Genomic DNA, 22316 nt, shown 5'->3' with positions numbered 1-22316 from the left:
TCCTGAATAACTCAGATGTTGGTGTGTATGATTTCTGATTTCCTATACATGCCAGGGAAAAACCCCCTTTGTACTTGTGTCTGAAATTCCTGGGCAGGAATGTCAACAGTGTCTCTTGTAGGAATAGAATTTAAGTTAATAAATTTATAATGACAAGGGTGTTTTCTTGCTCTGTTTTTGTACCAGCTGCCAACACAGTAGGATCTTAATTTCAGTTCAGGCTTCCAAGCACTGCAGCAATAAAAATAAACACAAACATACTTGCAGAGGCAAAGAATTCTTTTTTAATTCTGCAGTTCCTCTAAGAAGTATTTTTGGCCTCTGACCACTGGGTTGGTCGTTTAGTTGGTTTGTTTTTGGTTTTTTTCTGTGGATTTTCATAACTAATAAGCAATATGGGGAGTTAATGTTGGATATCCCACAGGAAGACAATGGACCTTTACAGTTTGAAGTCTATTTATCATTGAATTACATGGTGGTTTGGGTTGGGAAGGGACCTTAAAGTTTGTCCAGTTCCACCCCCTGTGATGGGCAGGGCCACCTTCCCCTATCCCAGGTTGCTCCAAGCCCTGTCCAACCTGGCCTTGGACACTTGCAGGGATGGGGCAGCCACAGCTGCTCTGGGCAGTCTTTTAGGAAGTGCATGCATTGTCATGCACAGTCCCAGCAAGGGTCCGTGCTCTGCTCCTAAAAAGAGGAAGTTTTTGCCATAAAAATGTAGCAGGAAGAGGTGGAGGAAAAAAGCACCAGCTTTTGGAAGGTGCTGAGGCATTTTGGCATCGCATTCGCTGGGTGGTGCTTCCCTGGATCCGTCTTAGAGCTCCCTCAATAAACCAAACAAATTGCTGAGTCCTCCTCTGCCAATGACCTTCCTCGAAGACAGAGGAACTTGGACGATACATGGATGGACTTAAGTGTGTTTATGAATTGCCAAAGCCTCTTAAGTCAAATTGCTATTTTTACTTCATTAATTAGGATGTTTCCATATTGCAACCAGTGCTGGTTTAACCCCAGACAGATGGCTCTCTCTGTGGGGAGCCTGACAGTGCCCAAATACCACATACCCTGTCGCTGATGAAAGTTTTACTTATGTTTGCATCCCTTTTCCATTACAAAACCTAAAAATTCTCAGCTCGCGCTTTCAATAATTGAGCAGCTGCTGAGGCAAGACACTAAAGTAAAACATGGAGTAATTGGCCTGGAGTGACTTTGTGTGGCAAGGTTTGTTCACTTTGGTTTGTTACAAACAGATAGTAATTCTCAACACTGTTAATTTAAGAAATTGCAATTTGTGAGGGACAGAGCAATGGGAAGGTGTTGGCTGTGGTGTGTTAGGAGAAGGGGAGAGCAAAGCCTAGAGCTGCTTCTGGAGAGACCCAGGGCTGATTCTTCTGGAGCTGTGGGACGTGGTGCCCACCTGGCATCTGCTCCAGCATTTCCTGCTCTGCTACCTTGAAGACGGTCTCAAAGGTGTCTGAGTTCAGACAGGAATAACCCTATAACCTGGGGGTTTTTTGTGTGTGTGAGATGTAGCTTAACATCTGTTAGTAATTTGAGCCATTAGTTTCTTCATTCTGGGATCATGTGGTTGGTAAATTTTAGTAGTTGTCTTTGGCACTGTGAGCAGTATCCATCTCTCCGTTGAGGGGGGGAAAAGAAAGTGATTCCTTGCTGAAAATGAAACTGTTTTGTGGGATTCTTGTGGATCTTACAAGTAAATCCTTTATTTATTTGTTTTAACTTTGAGTTAATTTAGAAGGTCCTGCTCTAGTGGGCACAGTGGTTATGTAGGTCCCTTTGAGAGAATAAACGAATTGCTTTTGGGTTTTGCCACATGAAAATGAATTGCTGATTTGAATAGAGATACTAGGAAAAAAAAATACATAGTGTATTTAGTGTATTTTCATAGAATCATGGAATGGCTTGGGTTGGAAGGGACCCTAAAGATCATCCCATTCTGCACCCCTGCCATGGGCAAGGACACCTTCCACAAGACCCAAGCCCTGTCCAACCTGACCTGGGACACTTCCAGGGATGGGGCAGCCACAGCTGCTTTGGGCAACCTGTGCCAGTTTTTACAGAAAATGAGTTGAGTTGCTCTGTCCGCTGACCTCACCTGGACACATGTGAAGGGCTTGCCAGCTCACAGCAACACCTTGTAGCGGGCACCTGCTGCACCAAGGAATGTCTGCAGTGGCTACTTCAAACTCAGGAGGCTGTTAAAGAAATGTTCAACCAACCGAAAGGACTAATTAGGCACCTGCTTACCAAAGAACTTGCTTTATCATGTTTTGTTCGGTATATGATGGATCTTGTGAAACCAGTTTAGAGACAGTTCTCTGCTGATTATTCCTTTAAAGTTCTGAAAGATTTTTGTCTTCTCAAAAGGCAGTCAAAATGTTGCCTCAACTTTGAGGTGTTTTCAAAGCAAAACCAGTTCTGTTGTTTTTTACAGGTGTACCCTGTGCTGGTTGGGGCTGATGCCAGGTTGTCCCCATGGGCAGGTTGTATTTGTTATCCCCCTTGAAACCCGGGCTGACTGTTGGTGTGTGCTCTGCTCACAGTTCACAGCTTCCCCCTCTGTGTTCTTGCCATCAGTCACTGCAGGTGACTTCAGTTGCATCATGGGAATCAAAACATTCCCTTGGAAATGAGAAGTTTTCTTAGGCTGTAGACAAGCCCTTTTTTGTGGAATGCAGCTTGGGTGTCTGGGGCTGAGGCACTGGGTGATTTGGGCACTTTGCAGCCTGTGCTGTTGCTTCAATGCATTTGTGAAAACCTTTGTGTTTCCTTCTGCTGTATGGATTTACCTTTGGTCCACATTTCCTTATTGATTTGATCCATAAAAATAAGGGGAATAGCAGGTGCCTGAGGCTGAAGCGTTCCTTTCAGCTTGGGATGACAAGGGAAAGGTGAGTCATGCAGGTAACTTGTTCCTGGCAGCTCCTCATAAACAAGTCACAGAAGGATCAGAATTATGAAGAGTAAAGCCCCGAGTGACCTGGTCTAAACTGTGGTTGCTGTGAGTGGGAGGTGTTGGACCTGCTGAGCAGGGTCCCAGTGTAGGCTGCTCTGTGAGCCACAGGCTCTGAGGTTGAGGACATACAGTTCTAAAATACTGCACTTAGAAAACAAATAAAAAACCCTTTTAGGTTAAAAAAAATATTAACAGCATGGCTTTCTAAATTCTGCTATATGTGACTCAAGTAGAGGGCAAATGGAGGCCTGTTCAAATAAAACTTTATTTTTTTTTTTGGCACCCTGAGTGTTTTCACTGTTTATAGACTGACATGGAGCTATAGAAAACGATTCAGGGATTGATTTGGTCTTGTACTACCAGGAGTAATAAGGAATCTGTAGACTGAACTGTGCAGCCAGTCAGTATCTCTCTGTCCTTTAATGGAGATGAATAAATATAATTGCTGGCCTCATAATGCCTGATGTCAATTAAGAAGAAAGGATTGGGTTTGGTTGTGTAACATACTGGAGTGTCCTGGCTAACCTAAATACGAGATGCAGCTATTGCAAAGACTTAATTTTCACTAATTGCTTGAGCAGCTGTGTGACTTTGCAAATGCAAGAAGAGTTAGGTGTAAAGACGATGCTATTTTTATGTAAAACCAGATCCACACCAACACTCAATGTGCACAAATCATTATTTTTCATTTTTCCTTGTTACCTTCTCCCCTTCAACTCCCAAGAAGCTGAACACACAGTAGTATTATACTATGTGTAGAATTTAGGAATTGTATGGATCTTAAACCACAGGGAAGAGATTATTTGGTCCTTATAAAACCAAACATGTATATTTGAAGTGGACTTTTTACCTGGATAGCACAGTTTGCATTTAGCTTAGACTGCAAAAAATATTCCATTCCTTTTGGGTTGTGAATTCAGTGTGGGGGACAGATGTTTCTGGAGCCCTTTGGGTAGAAGTCCATCAAGGTTTGCTGCAAGAACAGACTTCTGCATCTAAATGAGGATTAATAAAATTGGACTGTGGTCTCCAAGAACAAAAATATGCGGAGGAGAAGCAGCTCACCTGCCTGACTGCTGAGTGTGGTGTGGCACTGCAGGGAGCAGCTGCGGATGTGGTGGCCCTTTAGTCCACTGCCTTTAAACTCGGACCCTGGGTTTCACCAGGGCTTTAATCTAGGCACTGATGCTTCAAGAGAGTGCCAGAATCACTGGAACTGTGTGTACAGAGCCAGCTCTAAAGGCAGGAAATAATTTGCAGGGGCACCTTCCAAACTCATCACCACCCTTCTCCTGCCACCTCCCAGTCTGAAAGCCCTGGAATATTTAGCCCACATCCAACATTTCACAGAATCCCAGAATGGTTTGGGTTGGAAGGGACCTTAAAACTCATCTAGTTCTACCCCCTGCCATGGCCTGGGACACCTTTCACTATCCCAGGTTGCTCCAAGCCCCATCCAACCTGGCCTGGGACACCTCCAGGGATCCAGGGGCAGCCACAGCTTCTCTGAGCACCCTGTGCCAGGGCCTCCCCACCCTCGCAGGGAAGAATTTCTTCCTAATGTCTAACCTTAACTCATTTCATCAGTTTTACACAATTAGTCTGTCTTGCTCTTCAATAGCTGCCTGCTTATGTGGAAGCACCACAAAAACTTAGTCATAACTTACTTAATCAGCAGAACAGCTGTTTCACTGCAAACTTTCATTAATAAATTTCAAAGTTTGTCTACAGAAATAGAATAATTTTGGCACTAGCAGGTTTATCTTGTGTATAGCAGTAATTTTTAAAGTGTAATTATTTTGCATGCTGTAATGCTATGCAAAACTTGGACTCATTAAATTAAATACTCCACAGTCTCAAATTGAAATTGCTAAGCAAAACAAAGATAGTATAGACAATTTTTTTTAGCAGGTAATTTACATCTCATCCAGGTGATGGGGCAGCACGAGGGAGGCAGAACAGCTAATTAAGTGGTGATAGCAGAGGAAGATGAAGTGAGTGTAAAGTCACTGTGGAGCCTGGGCACGGCATGATTACAAATGTGTTTAATGATACAAATAGACACGCAAGTGCCATATCATAGAATCATGGAATGTCTTGAGTTAGAAGGGACCCCTAGGGATCATGGAGTCCAACTCCTAGCCCAGCACAGGCCACCCAGTAATCCCATTATGAGTGTTGTCCATGTTGGTACTTGTGCTAAGCCCTGTTTCCCACATGAAAGTCAGACCGTGTTTTGGAAATTTGGTGGGTTTTGCCACATTACACATATGCTGGTTAAGTAAATTTTCCTCATTGACTTCCTCCAGAAGAGGTTCACAATTTGTCCCCGGTGGAATGCCACCAGCCATGCTGTGTCCTGCTTCCCCTGACTTTTCCTTTCACAGTTTCTCAGTATGGTGAAATTTTAGCTCACCTCTGACAGATTATGGGGTTGAATTTTGTGCCATCTGCTGTTGCCAGCTGCCGCCATGGTGGTGAGAAGCAGACAGAGATGTGAAAACAAAATGCTTTCACCAATTTTTAATTTTTTTTCTTTCTTTGTCCCCCAAGAAAAGTGATGGGTTTTTGCCTTAAGGCAATTATTTTTTACTTTCAGTTATTTTATAATAATTTGCATTTAGGCTATTGATTATTTACCGTATCAATAACTTCTTGTTTCTGATGCCATTTTCTCTCTCTGTAGGAATATTTATTTGTAGGTTTTTTAATCTTCTCTCTAACTGAGGAGGGGTTTGTTTTGCTGCTGTGCACATTAATGGCATTATATGACCAGGGTAAACCTCCCTTTGCATTAGAGGAGAGGCTGGGCATTGATCCATGCTCCATGACTTGCATTTCTTTGAGGAGCAGGTTTCTTAGTTCACAAAATTCCCTTTCAAACAGAGAGCTTACTGGAATATCGATACAAGGTAAGTTCTTTGTTCCTAAAATGGTTTTCTTTTACTCTAGCACCTTTTTGCCCTTGTCTGTGACTATTTCCTTCTCCTTGAGAAATGCTGAGGTAGAAGGGAATGTTCTTTACCTTCCAGGATATGAGGAATCCCCAACATCATTTTAACTGGCAAAAAATGTTCATAAGCCATCACAGGTAATGCACTAGTAGTAGATTGATTGTACCTCCTGGCTGATAAACTAAAAAAAAAATTACTATAAAGAGTCTCTATAATTGTATTCATTAGTGAGATTTATGTCTGGTCTCTGCAAAGCAGTTTATGATCCTGCATCTGACATGGCAGCAGCTTGGACTAGTGCTGCAGCGATGGGGATGTGGCATCCCTGGTGTGGGCAGGCTTCCTCCTGAGAACCAGAGAGCATAGGATCATGGAGTGGCTTCAGTGGGAAGGGGCCTTAAAGCCCATCCAGTTCCACCCCCTGCCATGGGCTTCCACTGTCCCAGGTTGCTCCAAGCCCCATCCAACCTGGCCTTGGACACCTCCAGGGATGGGGATTTACAACCTCTGTAACAGCCAAGAGATGATGCACTAATGCTTTGCTCTCCCTTCATGGGCTTCTTTAGACCTTTTTGTGTTGATCCAAACTAAATTCAGCATTTTTCTATACTTGGGATGAGCCTTTCATTGTGGTGCAGTTTTCCAGGGTTAGCTTTGGATGGTGCAGTACTGCAAAGTGACACCTAAAAATTGACGTAGGAATGCCTGGAATTAGTCCTATGGATGGAAATCTGGTGCTGGTGCAAAATGTTGCTGCAGGTCCCTGTATTGCTTTTCTGTTTCAATCTGATCTTGGGTAGAATTTCCTCAATATTTAATTCTCTAAGCCCTGTCTGTGTGTGTTTGTTAATGTGTGCAGATCTATAGCGCTGCTGCTGCTTGAGAAGGGTCTGGGAAATCATTTTTAGAAGTAATTACTCATTCTTCCAACTAGATAGAACTGTTAATCTCTCTTTATATTTTATTCTCTAATAGCCCAAAGCAGGAGAGCAAGTGGTATTTACGATTAAAGGCCATAAACTGTGACTCTGTGTGTATCTGGGTAGGTTTTTCTGTTGCAGTGTAGAGCCACAGGAGCTGTAAGAATGAGGATTCCTGAGGATGTTTGGGTTGTGTTATTTCTACTGTTGTGTTTAGGCATAACTTCTAAAATTTAGTGATTTGCATCGCAGGAGATGTCAGGCTTGAAAAGGGATTTTGGTTACTTTTGGTGGAAATAATTTTGATGAAAAATAGTAATGTGTGTCTGAAAAGCATGGATAGGGCTTTCACTGGAGATGGGATTGAGAATTAATTCCACTGCAGTATGAGAGTGCAGAATGCAGCACGAGCTGCTGATGGAAAATAATACCCAGTGTTAGATCTGTGAGAAAACAATGAAATGCTGAGAAATGAAAGGTTTTCAGGTGGGGTATTTTGGTTTTGTTTTTCCCTTACTTAACCTACTGTCATTTCACTGGCTCATTTAGACTCAGAACAGTAGGTTGGGTATTGGGAACATTCCTTCATCTGGGAAGAGCTATCCAGCCCTGGCGCAGGGTGTCCAGAGCAGTGATGGAGTCATCCTCCCTGGAGGGATTTAAAAGCCGTGTGAATGTGGCACTTGGGGACATGGGTCAGTGGTGGCCTTGGCAGTCCTCAGGGAACAGTTGGACTTGGTGATCTCAGGGGGTTTTTCCAACCTCACAGATTCTGTGTTTCTGCAAAGGATGGCCCCATCTCTCTTCTCTCGGTGCCAAAGCAGGGTTAACAGTCTCCTGCTGTTAACTGGTTTAAAGTGTCTTCTCCAACTGGTCGATTCTTCCCAAATTCCCAATTATGGGCATCTTTAACAAAGTTTCTTGTAAGATAACTCTCAGTAACTCCAAACTACAAATTCCAGAATGTTAGATCAAAACACAGCATGAGTTGTCTAGGCTGCAGGTGCTGAAGTCTGGATTCCAAGATGTGTTCCTCAGGTTGGAGTTACATTTTTGTTGTGTGATATAATGCTGATTTACTAATGAAGAGCCTGTCACTTGGGAATGACCCCGTGGGCTTAGGGAGATTGCCTGGGCAGTGACAGTGGTGCAGGTTGCTTTTAAAGAAAGAAAAATTCAGAGAAAGAAGGTCTAGGTTAATAGTATGTGGAGGCCACATATTTCATTATCTGTTAACCTCATTTATATTCTGGTTGTCTCATGGTTTGGGAACAAAAGGTTTTCATCTACATATCAGAACAAAGCTAAAAGCAGTAAAATGCAGAATGGTGCAGTAACAATGTTTTGACAAATGGTGCTCTGGGTGAGTTATCAGCTCCTCTGAATTTGATAACAAAGCAGATATTTTATCTGAAATAAATGTCTTATCATTGACTCTGTTTTCCGTCTCCTGTGCAGAGGGATTGCTTTCTCCTCTAGAGATGACTCCTTATTGTGGGTGTAGGGAAGCTGCCCTTTATGAATTTAGAGCATGTACTTACTAATCATGTTTTAAAGTGCCCCAAGTACAAAGTGCATTTGTATTTTTATAGTTATGGATAAAATCCATCGTGTAATTCAATGAACTCTACTGGGATAACAGAACGCTTGTGTCCTGGTCTTTGGGTGTGTTAATGAAGTGTCCCCAGTTTCTGCTCTCCATGAGGCCTTGCTATAGTCAGGACTCCCATAATTGTTCATAATGTTGAACATTTTATGATATTCCAGGTTATTTTCAAGCCATGGACCCATCTGGAGTCAGAGCATGCCCGTGGCAGTGGTGACTCCACATTTGCTTGCTGCTCCAGTGGCCACTGGGACTATATTTAACATACAATAAACTAAAATGCTTATCTGTATTAAATACATGTTGATTTTCCACTGTAGCTGAAGTATTTCAAAACACAGGATGGCATTTCCATTTTTAAAATATTGTCAGGTTATTTGCAAAAGAGAAAGGAAGTCTTGTGGATTCACAATTAATAAATTAAATATTATATTTATGAAAGCATTTCTGTGACTTCCATCTCACACTGTTTTCCATAATAAACTGTACACAGTGGTAAAGCTTTTATTGTTTTATTAGGTGGTTTTTGTATCAGGGCAGGGATGTGATTGAGGGGAAAAACAACTGGTTTTGTGTGTGTTCTTAGGCACAAAATACAAATCTGCCCATCTGGTGTGTGGAGAAGTCTGGGAATTCGAAGTAGTTTATATAGCATTAATTAATTATGTACAGAAATAGAAGCCTTGTGTGTCTTGGATTATTTGTGTGAACTATCAGAGCATCCAGGTGCTGCTCAACAGTGGCTGAACAGGAGCCCATTTGTGCCCAGGTGGGCAGGAGGGCCAAGGGCCCGTGGCCTGTACCAGCCAGAGTGTGGGCACAGGACCTGGGCAGTGCCTGTCCCCTGTGCTGGGCACTGGAGAGGCACCTCGAGTGCTGGGTCCAGTTCTGGGCCCCTCATGGCAGGACACTGAGGGGCTGGAGCCCCAGGAGCAGCTGAGGGAGCGGGGAAGGGGCTCAGGCTGGAGCAAAGGAGGCTCAGGGGGGACCTTGTGGCTCTGCACAAGCCCCTGACAGGAGGGGGCAGCCGGGGGGGTCGGGCTCTGCTCCCAGGGAACAGGGACAGGAGGAGAGGGAACGGCCTCAGGCTGGGCCAGGGGAGGCTCAGGGTGGACAGCAGCAGGAATTTCTTCACAGAAAGGGTTCTTAAACATTGGAAGGGGCTGCCCAGGGAGGTGGTGGAGTCCCCATCTCTGGAGGTGTCCAAGAAAGGCCTGGACATGGCACTCAGTGCTCTGGGCTGGGTGACAAGGTGGGGAACAGTCATAGGTTGGGCTTGATCTGGAGGTCTTTCCCAGCCTTAATGATTCTATGCTAAAGGATTCAACATGTTGGAAGGTGACTGGGGAGCTGGATTTTAATGACATGGTGATTAATAACCCAGGTCTGTGCTATAGTTCCATCAGTAAAAATACTCCACCCTCAACACCCACAACCATTCCTGCATCCCTCCTCTGTACCCTGACACTCCCACCAGGGAGTTATTTTCATGGGGGTAAATGTTTTATTCTATTAGTAATTTAATGCAGTTCTTAAAAATTTTAATTATCATAATAATTCATATCATACTGATTTTAATCATAACACTGCAATAATGCTATTTCTAACCATATTGTGGTATTTTACCACAATACTAATTATATAGCAACAGCAATAAGAAAAATAATAAAAATAATAGTTTTATAATGGAATTAACTGTAGCATAATAATAATTTGCGATGGTGGTGCATATTGTTTTCTGAGGCAGAAAGGTACTCACAAACTAAATAATCAGGGAGGACTTTTGATTAAAATAACTCTTTTCAGTATCAGACTCGGAGGAGAGGGCTCCCTCTCCTCTCCTGCTCTGGCTGGGGAACGCTTTGCCCCTTGCCGAGCACATCTCACCCTGGGAGAGCAGCAGGCAGATCATGTGGCACGTGTCATCTCTTACCAGGCTGGAATCCATCGGGAATGCTGAGAACAAGATTTGCAACTCCCTCTCCTGCGCCGGCATCGCTGCGGCGGGTTCCAGCATCAGCCTCGGCGCTGGCCCCTGCAGCGGCAGTGCTGGCAGCTCCAGGATCCTCCCGGTGGGCTCCAGCCCCTGGAGCTGTTTGACTTATTTATTTTGGGGTGGTTTTTTTCCCCCGTGTCTCTGTTTTGGGAGCACAATGGCAGTTGGGAGCCACATCTCCAGACGCTGTGCCATGCACACAGACCTTTCCTTCTGCAGGGATGCTGGGCTGGGCTGGAATCGGATCCATCCCTAACGGCTTGACTGGCTTTGTGTGAGTCTTCCACCTTTTCCAGATACAATTTTGATACGATACGGATTTAAACTATTGATTTATCAGCTCTGACAGTGGAGTGTGCTCTGCCAGTCGCCGTGAGAGCAACAGCACATCCGCTGCAGTCAGTTCCTGCTGCAGATTTCCCAGCATGCATGGAGCAGCCTCACCCACCCTTGGATTCTTCTTAAAAATTGCTTTGTCAGATCAAAGATCTTGGGAGATGTTTAGTCACGGTGTGGGTTTTAAAGGCGTTTTTAATTAAATAGGAAACCAGAAATACTGGGCTGCTGGCACTTGATTTTATATGAAACTTGCTATGTTTGCCTTTAACGAGAATACCTGGCAGGAGGTGCTGACGGAGGTGATGCCAGAGGTGCTGTGGGATTTACTGACATCAGATGTGCTGGTGCAGATGCATCTGGCTCCTGTTTGCAGCCCCGTCATACTAATTGTGGTGCTTTGTGCAGGGAATTTGTTTAGGAATGCTGAAACCTTGGGATTTTCTTTCCCTGTCAGAGCAGTCAGTTCAAAGAATCCAGTTGTGTGCATTGGGGAGGATTTGTTGTGTCATTGGTTTTAATGGAGAACTGGTGGGCTGGGGATGGGGGGAGAAGAGAAAGCAGGAGTGTTTCTCAGACCTGGCTACAGCAGGAGAGGCTGCTCTGGTGATCCTGTCACTAATCACGATCTTTGAGATCCCGTAATCTCTTTGTAACTGAGAGAAAGAGTTAATAGCCGTGACTGCTTACTTTGTTCCTGCTACAGAATCAGGCACTCAGAAGCCTTGTTGAGTTTCTGACCCGTGTCCAGCATCCCAGATGGACGGATGCTGGACACTGATGAGACAGTAGCTTTCAAAAACTTAAACAGTGTCTAAGAATTAATGGATTGTCTTAATTTTTAAAAAATACACAAAAGTTTTCCTCCCTCTCATGGTGAGATGCAAGAGAATATGAATTACTGAGTCAATATTTACTATATTATTCACTTCCCTTGTGGCATTTGACTATTTCCTCTTTTGCTTGTCAGCTTCTGTAAAGCTCCTTAAACAGGTTCATCTTGGTCTGTGCTGATCTTTATTTTAAATTGACTCGGATAGCTGTGTTCTCTAGCAATGATTTCACAACCGATTTACTTCTGGTGACCTCTTTTAGCTGTTGCATTGAAGGATTTGTCAATAACTTCGGTGTTTCACCACATTGGCAATCGTTACAGCAACTGAGTTGATTGAACTTCAGGAGTGATACCGTCCCCAAACTGTTGTGAATAGTAGGGTCACGTCTATAAACAATCGCTATTGCTAAAGCAAATACTAGCAACTACCTAAAATCATGCATAAATAAAATAACTAGAGTGTTGTTGGGATGACAGAGTCCTGATGTGTGCACAGAGGCGGATGTAAATACGAGCACTTGGAAGTTCAAAAACTGTGAGAATTAATATTCCCTTAGGAAGAGTAATCTCCCCTTTTTTGTACGTACAGTGAGATAACTTCATAATTACGTGTGGTATTGTTCCCTGCTAACCTTGCTCTTCCACAATCTGCTGGGAGCAGATTGTGCTCAACATTTCGATTTGTAGTGAAGAGAAAAACAATTAAATAGTTCAGTTGTTCAGCTCTTAACTGTGGCTGTTCCTTTCCGTCCTTGGTTTCCCCCAAGCTCCACCTTTGCTGCAGCCATATCAAATGCAGCAGCAGTTGTGTGCTGACTGAAGATTTAATATCTGCTGAGTCATCTGATTTATTTTTTCCTTTCCCACCTGCTAAATGCATTTTGGAAATTAATTTACTGTGAGCTTTCTTTACCCCTTAATATGTTGTGTAACTTGCAGGGAGATCCATCCCAGACTCTTGGCTCCCATGCAGCTGTTCCTCTTCTCCAACCCAGTGGCTTTGGCAGCCTGTTGTCACCATTTTGTGTCCCACCATTGGGTGTTGGAGCATTCTGGGGAGCAGGACCCGAGCTGCTGCCCCCATCCGCCTCCCTTGGCCAAGGCTTGTTCTCAAGGCAAGGTTTGATACACCTAGGTAACTGTACAGCAGAGGTGTTGCCTTTCCAAGGGATCAAGGAGATTGATTCATGGAATTATCAAGAGATCTCAGGATGGGTTGGGTTGGAAGGGACCTTAAAGCTCATCCAGTTCCACCCACTGAGCCCCATCTAGCTGGGTGTTGAGCACTTGCAAGGCTGATGAAACTTTCAGGGATGGAGTTTGTCTTTTGCTGATGATCATGTGTCTTTGGATAAATACAGGGGTTTACTCCTGATTTTAATACTGGGACTTTCTTGTCTTTTGAAATGTTCAGTCCTTATAATTATTTTTAATTTGGATTTATGTTTGGAGCTCAAAATGTTTTCCTCATGACTTAAAGGTTGTCTGTGGGGGCTCATAGCCAGGGGCCATTAGGGATGATGATGATAGTGATATCCATGTGCACAGCAATGGCCAAACCATACTGGGTGTTACCAGCGAAAATACAATCAGGACTCTGTTAATGCCTTTGACTGTAGGAAGGCTCATTGCAGCTAATTCCAAGAGGGCATCTCCAGGCTAATAAAAGCTCCTACGGACACATCCCAGTTGCAGTTGTATTCGCAGTGTGACATCCTTCTGGCAACCAGAATGGAAAAGGGAACTGGGGAAGTGTCGTGGTCTGTGGCCTCCTTGGCACCTGGCAGCTGGTGGCTTATTGGGGCAGGTGCAGTTGATTTAAAATCAGGATTCTGGGCTGCTGTAGCCAGATGACCTTCATGTGTAGCTGCTGTGTCAGCAGGGAAAGATGCAAAGGTGACAGAAACGGCCTGGCTGGCATCTGTTCAAGGTGCCTGAGCATTGCTTCAGGGAAACTGAGGGCTGGGAGCATTTCACCAAGGGAAGAGGGAACAGAAGACCTCTCCTGGCCTGGGCTGTGGTTCCTCTTTTTTTTGGGAGTGGGGGTAGACTGAAATTTTTAGTCCCCATTTTAGTTCTGCTCTTGTGCTGCAATTCACAACTTCCCATCAAGCCAGACATAGCTCACATGTAGCAGGAGTTGATAAAGTTAAATTACTTTATGGCATAACAGGCCCCTCCAACAAATAACTTCTGTAGAGCTATCCAGACATATAAATATATCAGAATGCAGTTGCTTTTAGTATCATCAAAACACATCAATGCTAAACCAACTATTGAGTCTTTAAACAGCTATTTAAGAATTCAGTTATTTCAAAACTATTTTTAAAGATTTTAAAAGCTTCCCCTTGCCCTGCTGCAAGGGGTAAGAACTGCTGAAATGCAGCCTGCATTTGAAATCCCTGGGTTTGCCTTTTCCCAATCTGCAGAGCTGGGCTTCTTTTTGCTCTGAGCTGCTGGAGACTCCATGTGCTCAAGCATCTGTATTGATGGGTGTATCTATTGTTTCTAATCTGGTCAGTTGATCAATGAAAAGCAGCCTGTAATGAATTGTATAATATTGTACACAATGTCCCACTCTGCATTTGTCCAGACGGATTTGGGATTTGTTAACTGTAGCTGCTTTCCTAAACATCTTCAAGAGGATGTAATAAGAGATTTTGTTCTTCCCAGCCTTCCTGGTTTTTAGCAGACAATTTTAAAGGGACACAATTTCTAATTTCATGTTTCAAATATTTTTTTTTCTTTTTATCTGGATCTCTTTATTCCAAAGCTTAATATTTTAATATTTTGATATAACAGTCCAAAGTGAAGGAACTCATTGAAGATGCACAATTTGGTTTTTATTTCATTCAGATGTCTGTGGGATCAATAGGAGCAAGTAAAACCTTCCTTCTGTCCCGAGGACCTCACAGATTTCATTGCAGTGAGCTGGGGCAAAGGTGGAACGAGCAGCAGAGTCAAGCAGCAGTTTCCCCAGTTTCAGTCTGCCAGAGGGACCTTTTGTCCTGCTGTTCCTCCAAGATAGGTGATGGGACTCAAGGAAAAGTTGCATCTGCCTGACCTGTCCACTATGATGTTCTACTTGTGCTGTTTTGGTTCTCATGCAGATGGAGGGAACGAGGAGCCACCAGACCGAAGACAGGCAAGTGTAGACTCCCGTCAGAGCCGAGCTGGGCAAGGTAAAACCTGAGTGTTGTTCTGCCTCGGGGACTCGTCTCATTTGTTCACCTTTGATACCTCCCAGGTGTTGTGTTTCTCGTCAGCCTGTGTGACCTGACAGACTTTGTACCCATCGTTATTATCTGCACAGCTACCAACGTACTGAGGTTCACAAACCAGACAATCTTTGAGTGGCTGAAGGAGTTTAACCTAATTCCTGGTGCAGCACAGGTGGACCTGCAGAGCATGGTATCTGGGTACTGCAGCCAGAGGGACAAAGCATTCTTCTGTTGGAGCTGGTGGTGCTGGAATTCTTCAGCACATACCAGCCCAAACCAACACTTGGTTTCCAGATTTCTACTTGCCTTTCCCTGGATGTCAAAAGGGGAACTTGGCAGGTTCACCATAACCAGGTTATCCTTCCCCAAGCCCTGGGATGTCAAAAGGGGAACCTGGCAGGTTCACCATAACCAGGTTATCCTTCCCCAAGCCCTGGGATGCAATGGAGAAGGACCTGTGTGTACCTGCCTGGGGGCTGAACAGCCCCATGTTACATCTTTTGCTTTGGTTTGTTTCATCCTGCAGGGAGAGGACAAAAGGTCCAAGGAAGGGAGTACTAAAAACGGGATTCATATTCTTTAAATAACAATTCAACAGACACTTTGGTTGAGTATCCATCACTCAGAGTAGGTTTGGTGGTTGGTTAATACCACACACAGCCCCATAATGGGGATCTCTGTCCCTGACAGCAGCAGCTCTTAGATCTGTGCTGGCTTACATGTCCTTTGAAGCAGCTTTACTTAGTTTTAAGCATTTTCTCCTTTGTGGGGGTTGTGAAAATGCTGTATTTTCATACAGCTTTCAAACTGAGCAGCATTTTTTGGAAATAGGGCTCTTGTAGGTTCTATGCCCATTGACTTCTCTCTTTGGGGTTGCAGCAAGAATTTTCCGTTCATTTAGGCTCAAGCCTGTTGTTGCCATGGTGTCCTAATGACTTACTATGGGGACATTTTTTCCAGAGCGTTGTCCTTTTTTTGGCAGTATTCCAGTGTTGCCTGGGTGAAATGATTTTGAGTGATTGAAGCTGTGATCAGAATTAGGGGGATCGGAATTGGTAGTTAAAACCCTGAAGCTCTGTGAAGTGTCAACTGCTCTGTTCACATAGAATCTTTCAATTACTGTATTTAAATTTATTATTTTAAATTCTATTGTTTTAAAATAAAGTAAAATTAGGAAAGAACCAGGGAATTTATAGCTGTACGTATCCCATGGCAGCTTGCATACAAGGAGCAGTGCTTTGAGGTTCAGAGACAGTGGCTCCTCTTCCCACTCTGAGCTCAGATGAAGTTGTTGTTGTGTAACTGTGTGCTAGAGGCTGAGCTTTGCTCTGCCGTGGGTCCCTGGCACGTCCTTCCCTGTGTTTGGCTCATGTCCAATGGTTTCTTGTTATGGGACAGAGCAGCTCAGATGCAGCCGCTGCTGGGAGCTCCCTGCACACATCTCTGCTCTCTCAGCCCATCTATTCTGGATCTCTGCTGCTGTGGGAAAGGCATGGGTTTTGGCAGAGGAGGAGGGGATTTTTTTTTGCAAATCCTCGCTCAAGAATCACCAACCTGTACCTGTTCACTTTGGTGACTGTGACTGAAGAACTGCAGTAACTAGCAAGAAGTTTCAGCATAAGAGGGAATAGGAGGGGAAAAGGTAAAAAAGCTTCCAAGTTCTTGGAGAAACAAGCTTCTGAGCTAAGTATTTCCATTTGGATCAGAGGATGCAATTGTAGAGGCAGGCTTTCTGCAGCACAGGAGGAGAAGTGTCTCTGCTCTATATAGAAGCGTTATCTCTAACTTTTCCCAGCTTTGTGTCCATCACTTGAAATCTGTCTGCACATGTTAATGGGTATTTTTCATGATGGTGGATTAAGGAAGTTTATTATCCTTGGGTAAAGCATCCAGCTGAAGTGAGGCAGTTGTCTTTCTGCTGTCTGACCTTCCACATTACCGTGTGTGATTAAGTGTCACAGTGTCTGAAAAGCTTCGTTGGCAGGACAAGAGGAAACAGCTTCAAGTGGTGCCAGAGGAGGTTTAGGTTGGAGGTTTTGGTTAGGTTGGTTTAGGAAAATTTTTTCATGCCTGGCACCAAATGTATTTTAAAAACCCATCATGGGTTGGCTTTTTTGGATGCTAGTTTTGGCAGCGATGGTGGTCTGTCTTCCCTGACACTCCTGGTGAGCCTGGCCAGGCTGGCAGAGCCTGCAGAGAGCTCCTGGTAACTGGTGAGGGATGAGCAAGCAGAGAGTGAGTTGTGTTTGGAAATGTCAAAACCAGTGTAGGTGTGAAGGGTGTCAGTGCTTATTTGGTTTTCCTGTAAAGAGCGATACAAAACTGCTGAGAGACATTCCTGAATTCTGGCACCGGGAATGGATGGATTTTAGCCATGGGTGCTGCAGCCTCCTAGAATCCTTCAGGAATTGGTCCAAGATTTTTGACAGTTATTTCAACATGGGTTTTTCCGCTGATCATGAACAATATGTTGGGTTGTTCACATTGTAATTTGGATATTGGGAATACAGCTCATCCATTGTCTCCTCTGGTGTACCATGCATTTGGGGCTTTTACCCTTCTGTCTTATTCCCACTCTTGTCCATCTCCCTTTCTGTCCAGCAAACATTTTCTCTTTTAAACGTGCTTTCACAAGCCATTAAGAACAGCACAGCTATCCAGTGGAAATCCAGTAAGGAATGTCTTTATGGAGGGAAAACATCAGCAGGCAATAAGAGCTAAAATCCATCTTGTTACAGTGTGACACAAGTCTGGCTTTCTCACATTATTGAAATGTTAATGAAAATTAGTGAAATATGGATGTTAACACTTTGGGTTGGTTTTGAAGATGAATTATTAGTTGTCTGGGTTAGGTTGTTCATCTTACTGACAAGAGTGGAGATCCAAGTGTCCTTGACTCCAGGGTTTCCATATCTGCAGCTAATAGGAAGATCCTTATGGCTCCTGAGTCTTGCTGATCCTGAAGCACCTTCCCTTCACTGTTCATTAATACTGATCACAATTAGCAACGTGTCCTTTTATTGTTCTATCTTCACTTGTTCTCATGCTATTCCATGTATTCCATTGTGGATCTGTAGTGATGCGACCCCCACGTGGGCTTTGTGTGTCTCTCGGAAGAGTTGGAGCTGGTGGCTGTTTTTAGAGGCGTTTGTTCTTACATTTTATTTGGGGTTTGGGGTTTTTTTTAGGCTAAAGGTCCTCCTATTGAAATTTAATTCAGCTGGGAGGTTTTTTATTAGAAACCAACAATCTAAAAACTATGGTCATTATATTGAAAGCTGGTGACTCTAAGACTCTGAAAGACAAATTAAGAACATTGAAAGAAATTCTTAATGGTTCTGCTGTTCATCATATAGAGATGCTCTTTCGAATTTCTTCAAGGGATGTGTCACGACTGTGCAAAGGGAACAAGCAGTTGGCAAGTTGTCTCTGTGCAGGGCTCCCTCCAGCCAGCCCTTTTGGAATGATGGAAGCAGGATTCTTTCCCTTGCATTCTAACCAATTCATTTTTATTTTTCTGTCCCCATCAGGCACCTCCACAGAGAACGACTGTGCTTTTGAACCTGACTACGCTATTCCACCACTCCCAGTGACCGAAGGTATGCAGCACATTCGGATTATGGAGGGCATGTCGCGCTCCCTTCCATCCTCCCCCTTACTCACACATCAGTCTATCAGTGTTCGGCTCCAACCTGTGAAGAAGTTAACTGGTAAGGACTTTAATAAAGTTCACTGGGGCTTTTAAGGTCCGTCGGTGCAAAAATCTGAAAGAAAAAGCTTTGAACAGTTTCTGTATCCAAGTCATTCCCTTGTTTATTACAGCATCTGCTTCAGTCAAACCTGGGGATGGATTGGATTTTTGTGTTGACAGAGAAGTCTTTCTGTGCTGAAAAAGGTCTCTCTGATTTACAAATACTCTCTAGTTCTTGAGAAATTTCTATCAGAGTGTGTTTTAGGTCCACTTTGTGTTGTGGTTTATGCACAGTGGAAGCATTACAGTAATTTTAAAGAAGTTGATGCTTAAATTTTGAATGTCAAGAGAACATCAGAGAAATTATGAACTTCTACAGCAACGTGATTTTTTCTTTTTTTTGTTCATGCATATGTTCAGATACTGCTTTGTTTATTTAACCTGTTAGGATTGTGGTTTGAATACCTAGAGATGGTGCACTGGTGTGATTTTCAAAAGCGCTTGGAGTCCAACATCTATATAAAAGCCTGAAAGAAGGTATTTCTACCGGTAACAGTTTTTGAGAAACTTGATTCTTGCCTAAAATCTGACCACGCTCTGTGCCCAGCTTTAAGAATGATCAGCCAGGGTCCTGTGCTTGTGCTAAGGGAAACCTCCAAAAGGAGTTTTTACCAGATACAGTCTGATCTATGTGTACAAAAGGGAGCTTTGATGCACTTGGTGCCTTTTGTTTCCTCTGCCCTCTGGTGAAAGGAGAACTTGGAAAGGATAAGTGGGAGAGATTCTGAGTTGTGACAGAGTCACGATTCCATGATTGGGCAGGACTGGTCCTTGGGTCATACCACTAGTTCCTCAAAAGACCTGGAATTCTAACTGTGGCTGTTGCAGGTGGTAATTCAAAGAGAGGGATGGGGATTCCCACAAACCTCAGGGTCTGGGAGCTCTCTGGAGCCTGTGCTCAGAGCCACACTGCAGGTGTACCTGGTGAAGATGCATATTCCTCTGTCAGGGTGGTTTGGAAGTCATATGCCGTGAAATCTAGACCTGAACAGGTTGGGTACAAACGAGGATGTCAATAAAATGCTGGTAATTGTTACTGCACAGAAGCAAGAGAAGAGAAGTGTTAGGCTTCCAGTTTTGTTCAGAGGTTCGTTTTGGGGTCACACACAAAACTTGGAAATGGACTGGGGAGGTGACTACATCTGTCTTGTACTTGCATACTTTGCCTTTTCCATATGCTTTAAAAATCTGTTCTAGCTGGACCCGGTCCCATATACCCTGCTTATGCTTTGCACGTCCTTGTCTCAATGACTCCAGTGAAGCTCCCAATGCACTTAGAATTCAGGATGTGTTTCCATGCATTAGTGAAGAAGATTTTTAAAATTATTAGTTTAATTTACTGTTGATATTGTAAAATGAAGGTGTTTATTTTATATCCTCCTGCAGTCATGGTAGGAATTTGTTTGCTTTCATTAAGGTGACATGGAAAGGAACTGGAAGAGCAGTGCTTCTGCTTTTTGTAGTTCACCGTATTTATCACATTTCCTCAACTATTCCTTGTTGTCTGTCTTTACTTACTACTAATCTGAGAGATTTGCGTAAGAAAAATGTTCCTCAGCGGCAGAAAGGATCATTAAAGCATGGAATATCCTGAGCTTGAAGAGACCTGCAGGTATCATCTAGTCCAGCCCCTGGCCCTGCACAGACACCCCAGCAATCCCATCCTGTGCGTCCTTAGAGCGTTGTCCAAACGATGGGACCCTTTGCTACATAAAAATCTTTATCTTTCATACTTTTGTAGTGGTTTGGTCCAAAATACTCATTACTGCTTACCTTCTGTGAGATAAGAATTAGGAGAAAAGCAGAGCAGGCACCAAACTTGAAAGAATATAAAGAAGTTTATTAATAGACCTAAAATAAGGAAAAATAAAAGAGGAAAAAAGAAAAAATCATACCACACCTTCATAACACTTCTCCTCCCCCCACCTTTCTCCCTTCTCCCACTGACAGTGTAAAAAGACAACCCTTGAGATGTTCAGTCTGTTTACCACTTCCATAATAACCTTGTTCAGTTCATTTAGGAAGAGGAGTCTCTCTTGCCCATGCTATGGAGAAATCACCACAACGAGACAGCCGCCCGGGTTGGTTCTCTGCTCGCATCATGTGAGAGTCCCCTCCCATGACCTGCAGCTTTTCCCACAACTGCTTTTGAGGGTCCAATCTTGAGCTACTGGGGTACAATTTTAAGGTTGAGCCGTTCAGAAACAAAAGTTCTCTTCACCCATCTCTGGGGGCATTTAATCTCTAAGAGTAGAGGCTCTCCTCCTTCCCTGGGAGCAAAGGGTCCTCCTCATCTTCATCTCTAGGACTATCTCTGGGAGCATCTCTAGGAACTGAGGTCTTCTCCTTTTCCATTTGGAGCAAAAGTCCTCATCGCTTCCATCTCTCCCTGTTCAAATTTCTCATTAAATTACAGCTGCTTCAGCATCTGCCAATCTCAGCGCAGGTGCTTTAGCTCACGAGTACAAGCTGAACGCTCCACCCCCCCATGCCTTCATGAAATTACAACGGGTACTCTGATACATCATAGCTTTCCAACAGAATTTCAGCTTTAAGCATCTCCTCTTTCTCCTCCCTCAGGTTTTCAGCTCTTCACAGCACTAAAAGGGTTAATCTCACCCAGGCCTTGCAGCTGGAATGTCGCTTATCGCTGTTGGTCACCTGACCTTGGCCGGACAGCTGGGCAGCTTCAGCTGAATCTTGGCCGCGCTGGAGAGGGGGAGCCGAGCTGCCCCGTCTGCCCACAGCAGGGCTGGGGGGGGTTCCGTGGGTGGAACAGGGCCCATCGGCTCCAGGATGGCCCGGCCTGGCCTGGCCTGGCCTGAGCTGGGCCCGCTGGCCCCCGTACGGGGCCTGCAGCCACCTGTGCCAGCGCCGGAAATGAGACAGAGCTCTGCCCAGGGTTTGTCTGTTCTTAAGTGTGGATCACAGGTGGTCAAAATTTTAAGTGGCTTAAAAAATTGTCCATATTCAAACTGGCCAGCTGCTGGGTTCTGTCAGGGCACAGAGGAGCTGTAAGCACCCGTTTGCAAGAACATCACTTCTGGGACTATGTTTTGGTTTTTTTAAACTAAAAATTTATGTCCTAGGACCATTTAGTAGATACTCAGAGCAGTCTTCCAGTATCTGAAGGAGCCTACAAGGAAGCCAGAGAGGGACTCTTCGTCGGGACCTGGAGTGACAGGACAAGGAGGAATGGGTTCAGACTGCAAGGGGGGAAATTTAGGTTGCATATGCAGAAGAAATTCCTCCCTGTGAGGGTGGTGAGGCCCTGGCACAGGTTGCCCAGAGAATCTGAGGCTGCCCCATCCCTGGGAAGTGTCCAAGGCCAGGCTGAACAGGGCTCGGAGCAACGTGGGCTAGTGGAAGGAGTGCCTGCCCATGGCAGGGGGTGGCACTGGATGGGCTTTAGGGTCCTTTTCAACCCAAACCATTTCATGATTCTATGATAACATAATCTTTTAAAGTTCTTAATCTGTCTGATATGTAACCAAGTCAGCTTTTCATTCACAGAAAAGCTAAAATGTCCATTTTAGGTAAAAAGTCACAGGAACACATTCCATGGAGTGTGTGTTTTCTACCCAGAGGAACTAAGGTCACTCACTCACATGCTGGTGTCTGGGTTTGCTGGGTATGAAGGCTTGGCTGGATTCAGAGGGTGATAAATATTCCATGTGGGTGCAATTTCCACTCTGCTGTATAGTCTGGTGATTAAGAAAA

The 22316-nt window shown here is 44.1% G+C and overlaps 1 protein-coding gene across 1 annotated transcript in view; it reads left to right on the top strand.

Moving 5' to 3' along the window:
* TANC2 (tetratricopeptide repeat, ankyrin repeat and coiled-coil containing 2) overlaps positions 1-22316 on the top strand; it is a 195783-nt gene that overhangs the window by 46166 nt on the left and 127301 nt on the right. The window contains exons 4-5 of the mRNA XM_082297163.1: positions 14735-14806; positions 18376-18555. Coding sequence (XP_082153289.1) covers positions 14735-14806; positions 18376-18555 — 252 coding nt within the window. The remainder of the gene's footprint in view (positions 1-14734; positions 14807-18375; positions 18556-22316) is intronic.

The sequence above is a fragment of the Coloeus monedula genome (assembly GCF_965178545.1).
Source record: "Coloeus monedula genome assembly, chromosome: 26".
Taxonomy (NCBI): Eukaryota; Metazoa; Chordata; class Aves; order Passeriformes; family Corvidae; genus Coloeus; species Coloeus monedula.
The sequence above is the reverse complement of the archived record's forward strand: the minus strand, read 5'-3'. Positions and strand labels throughout refer to the sequence as shown.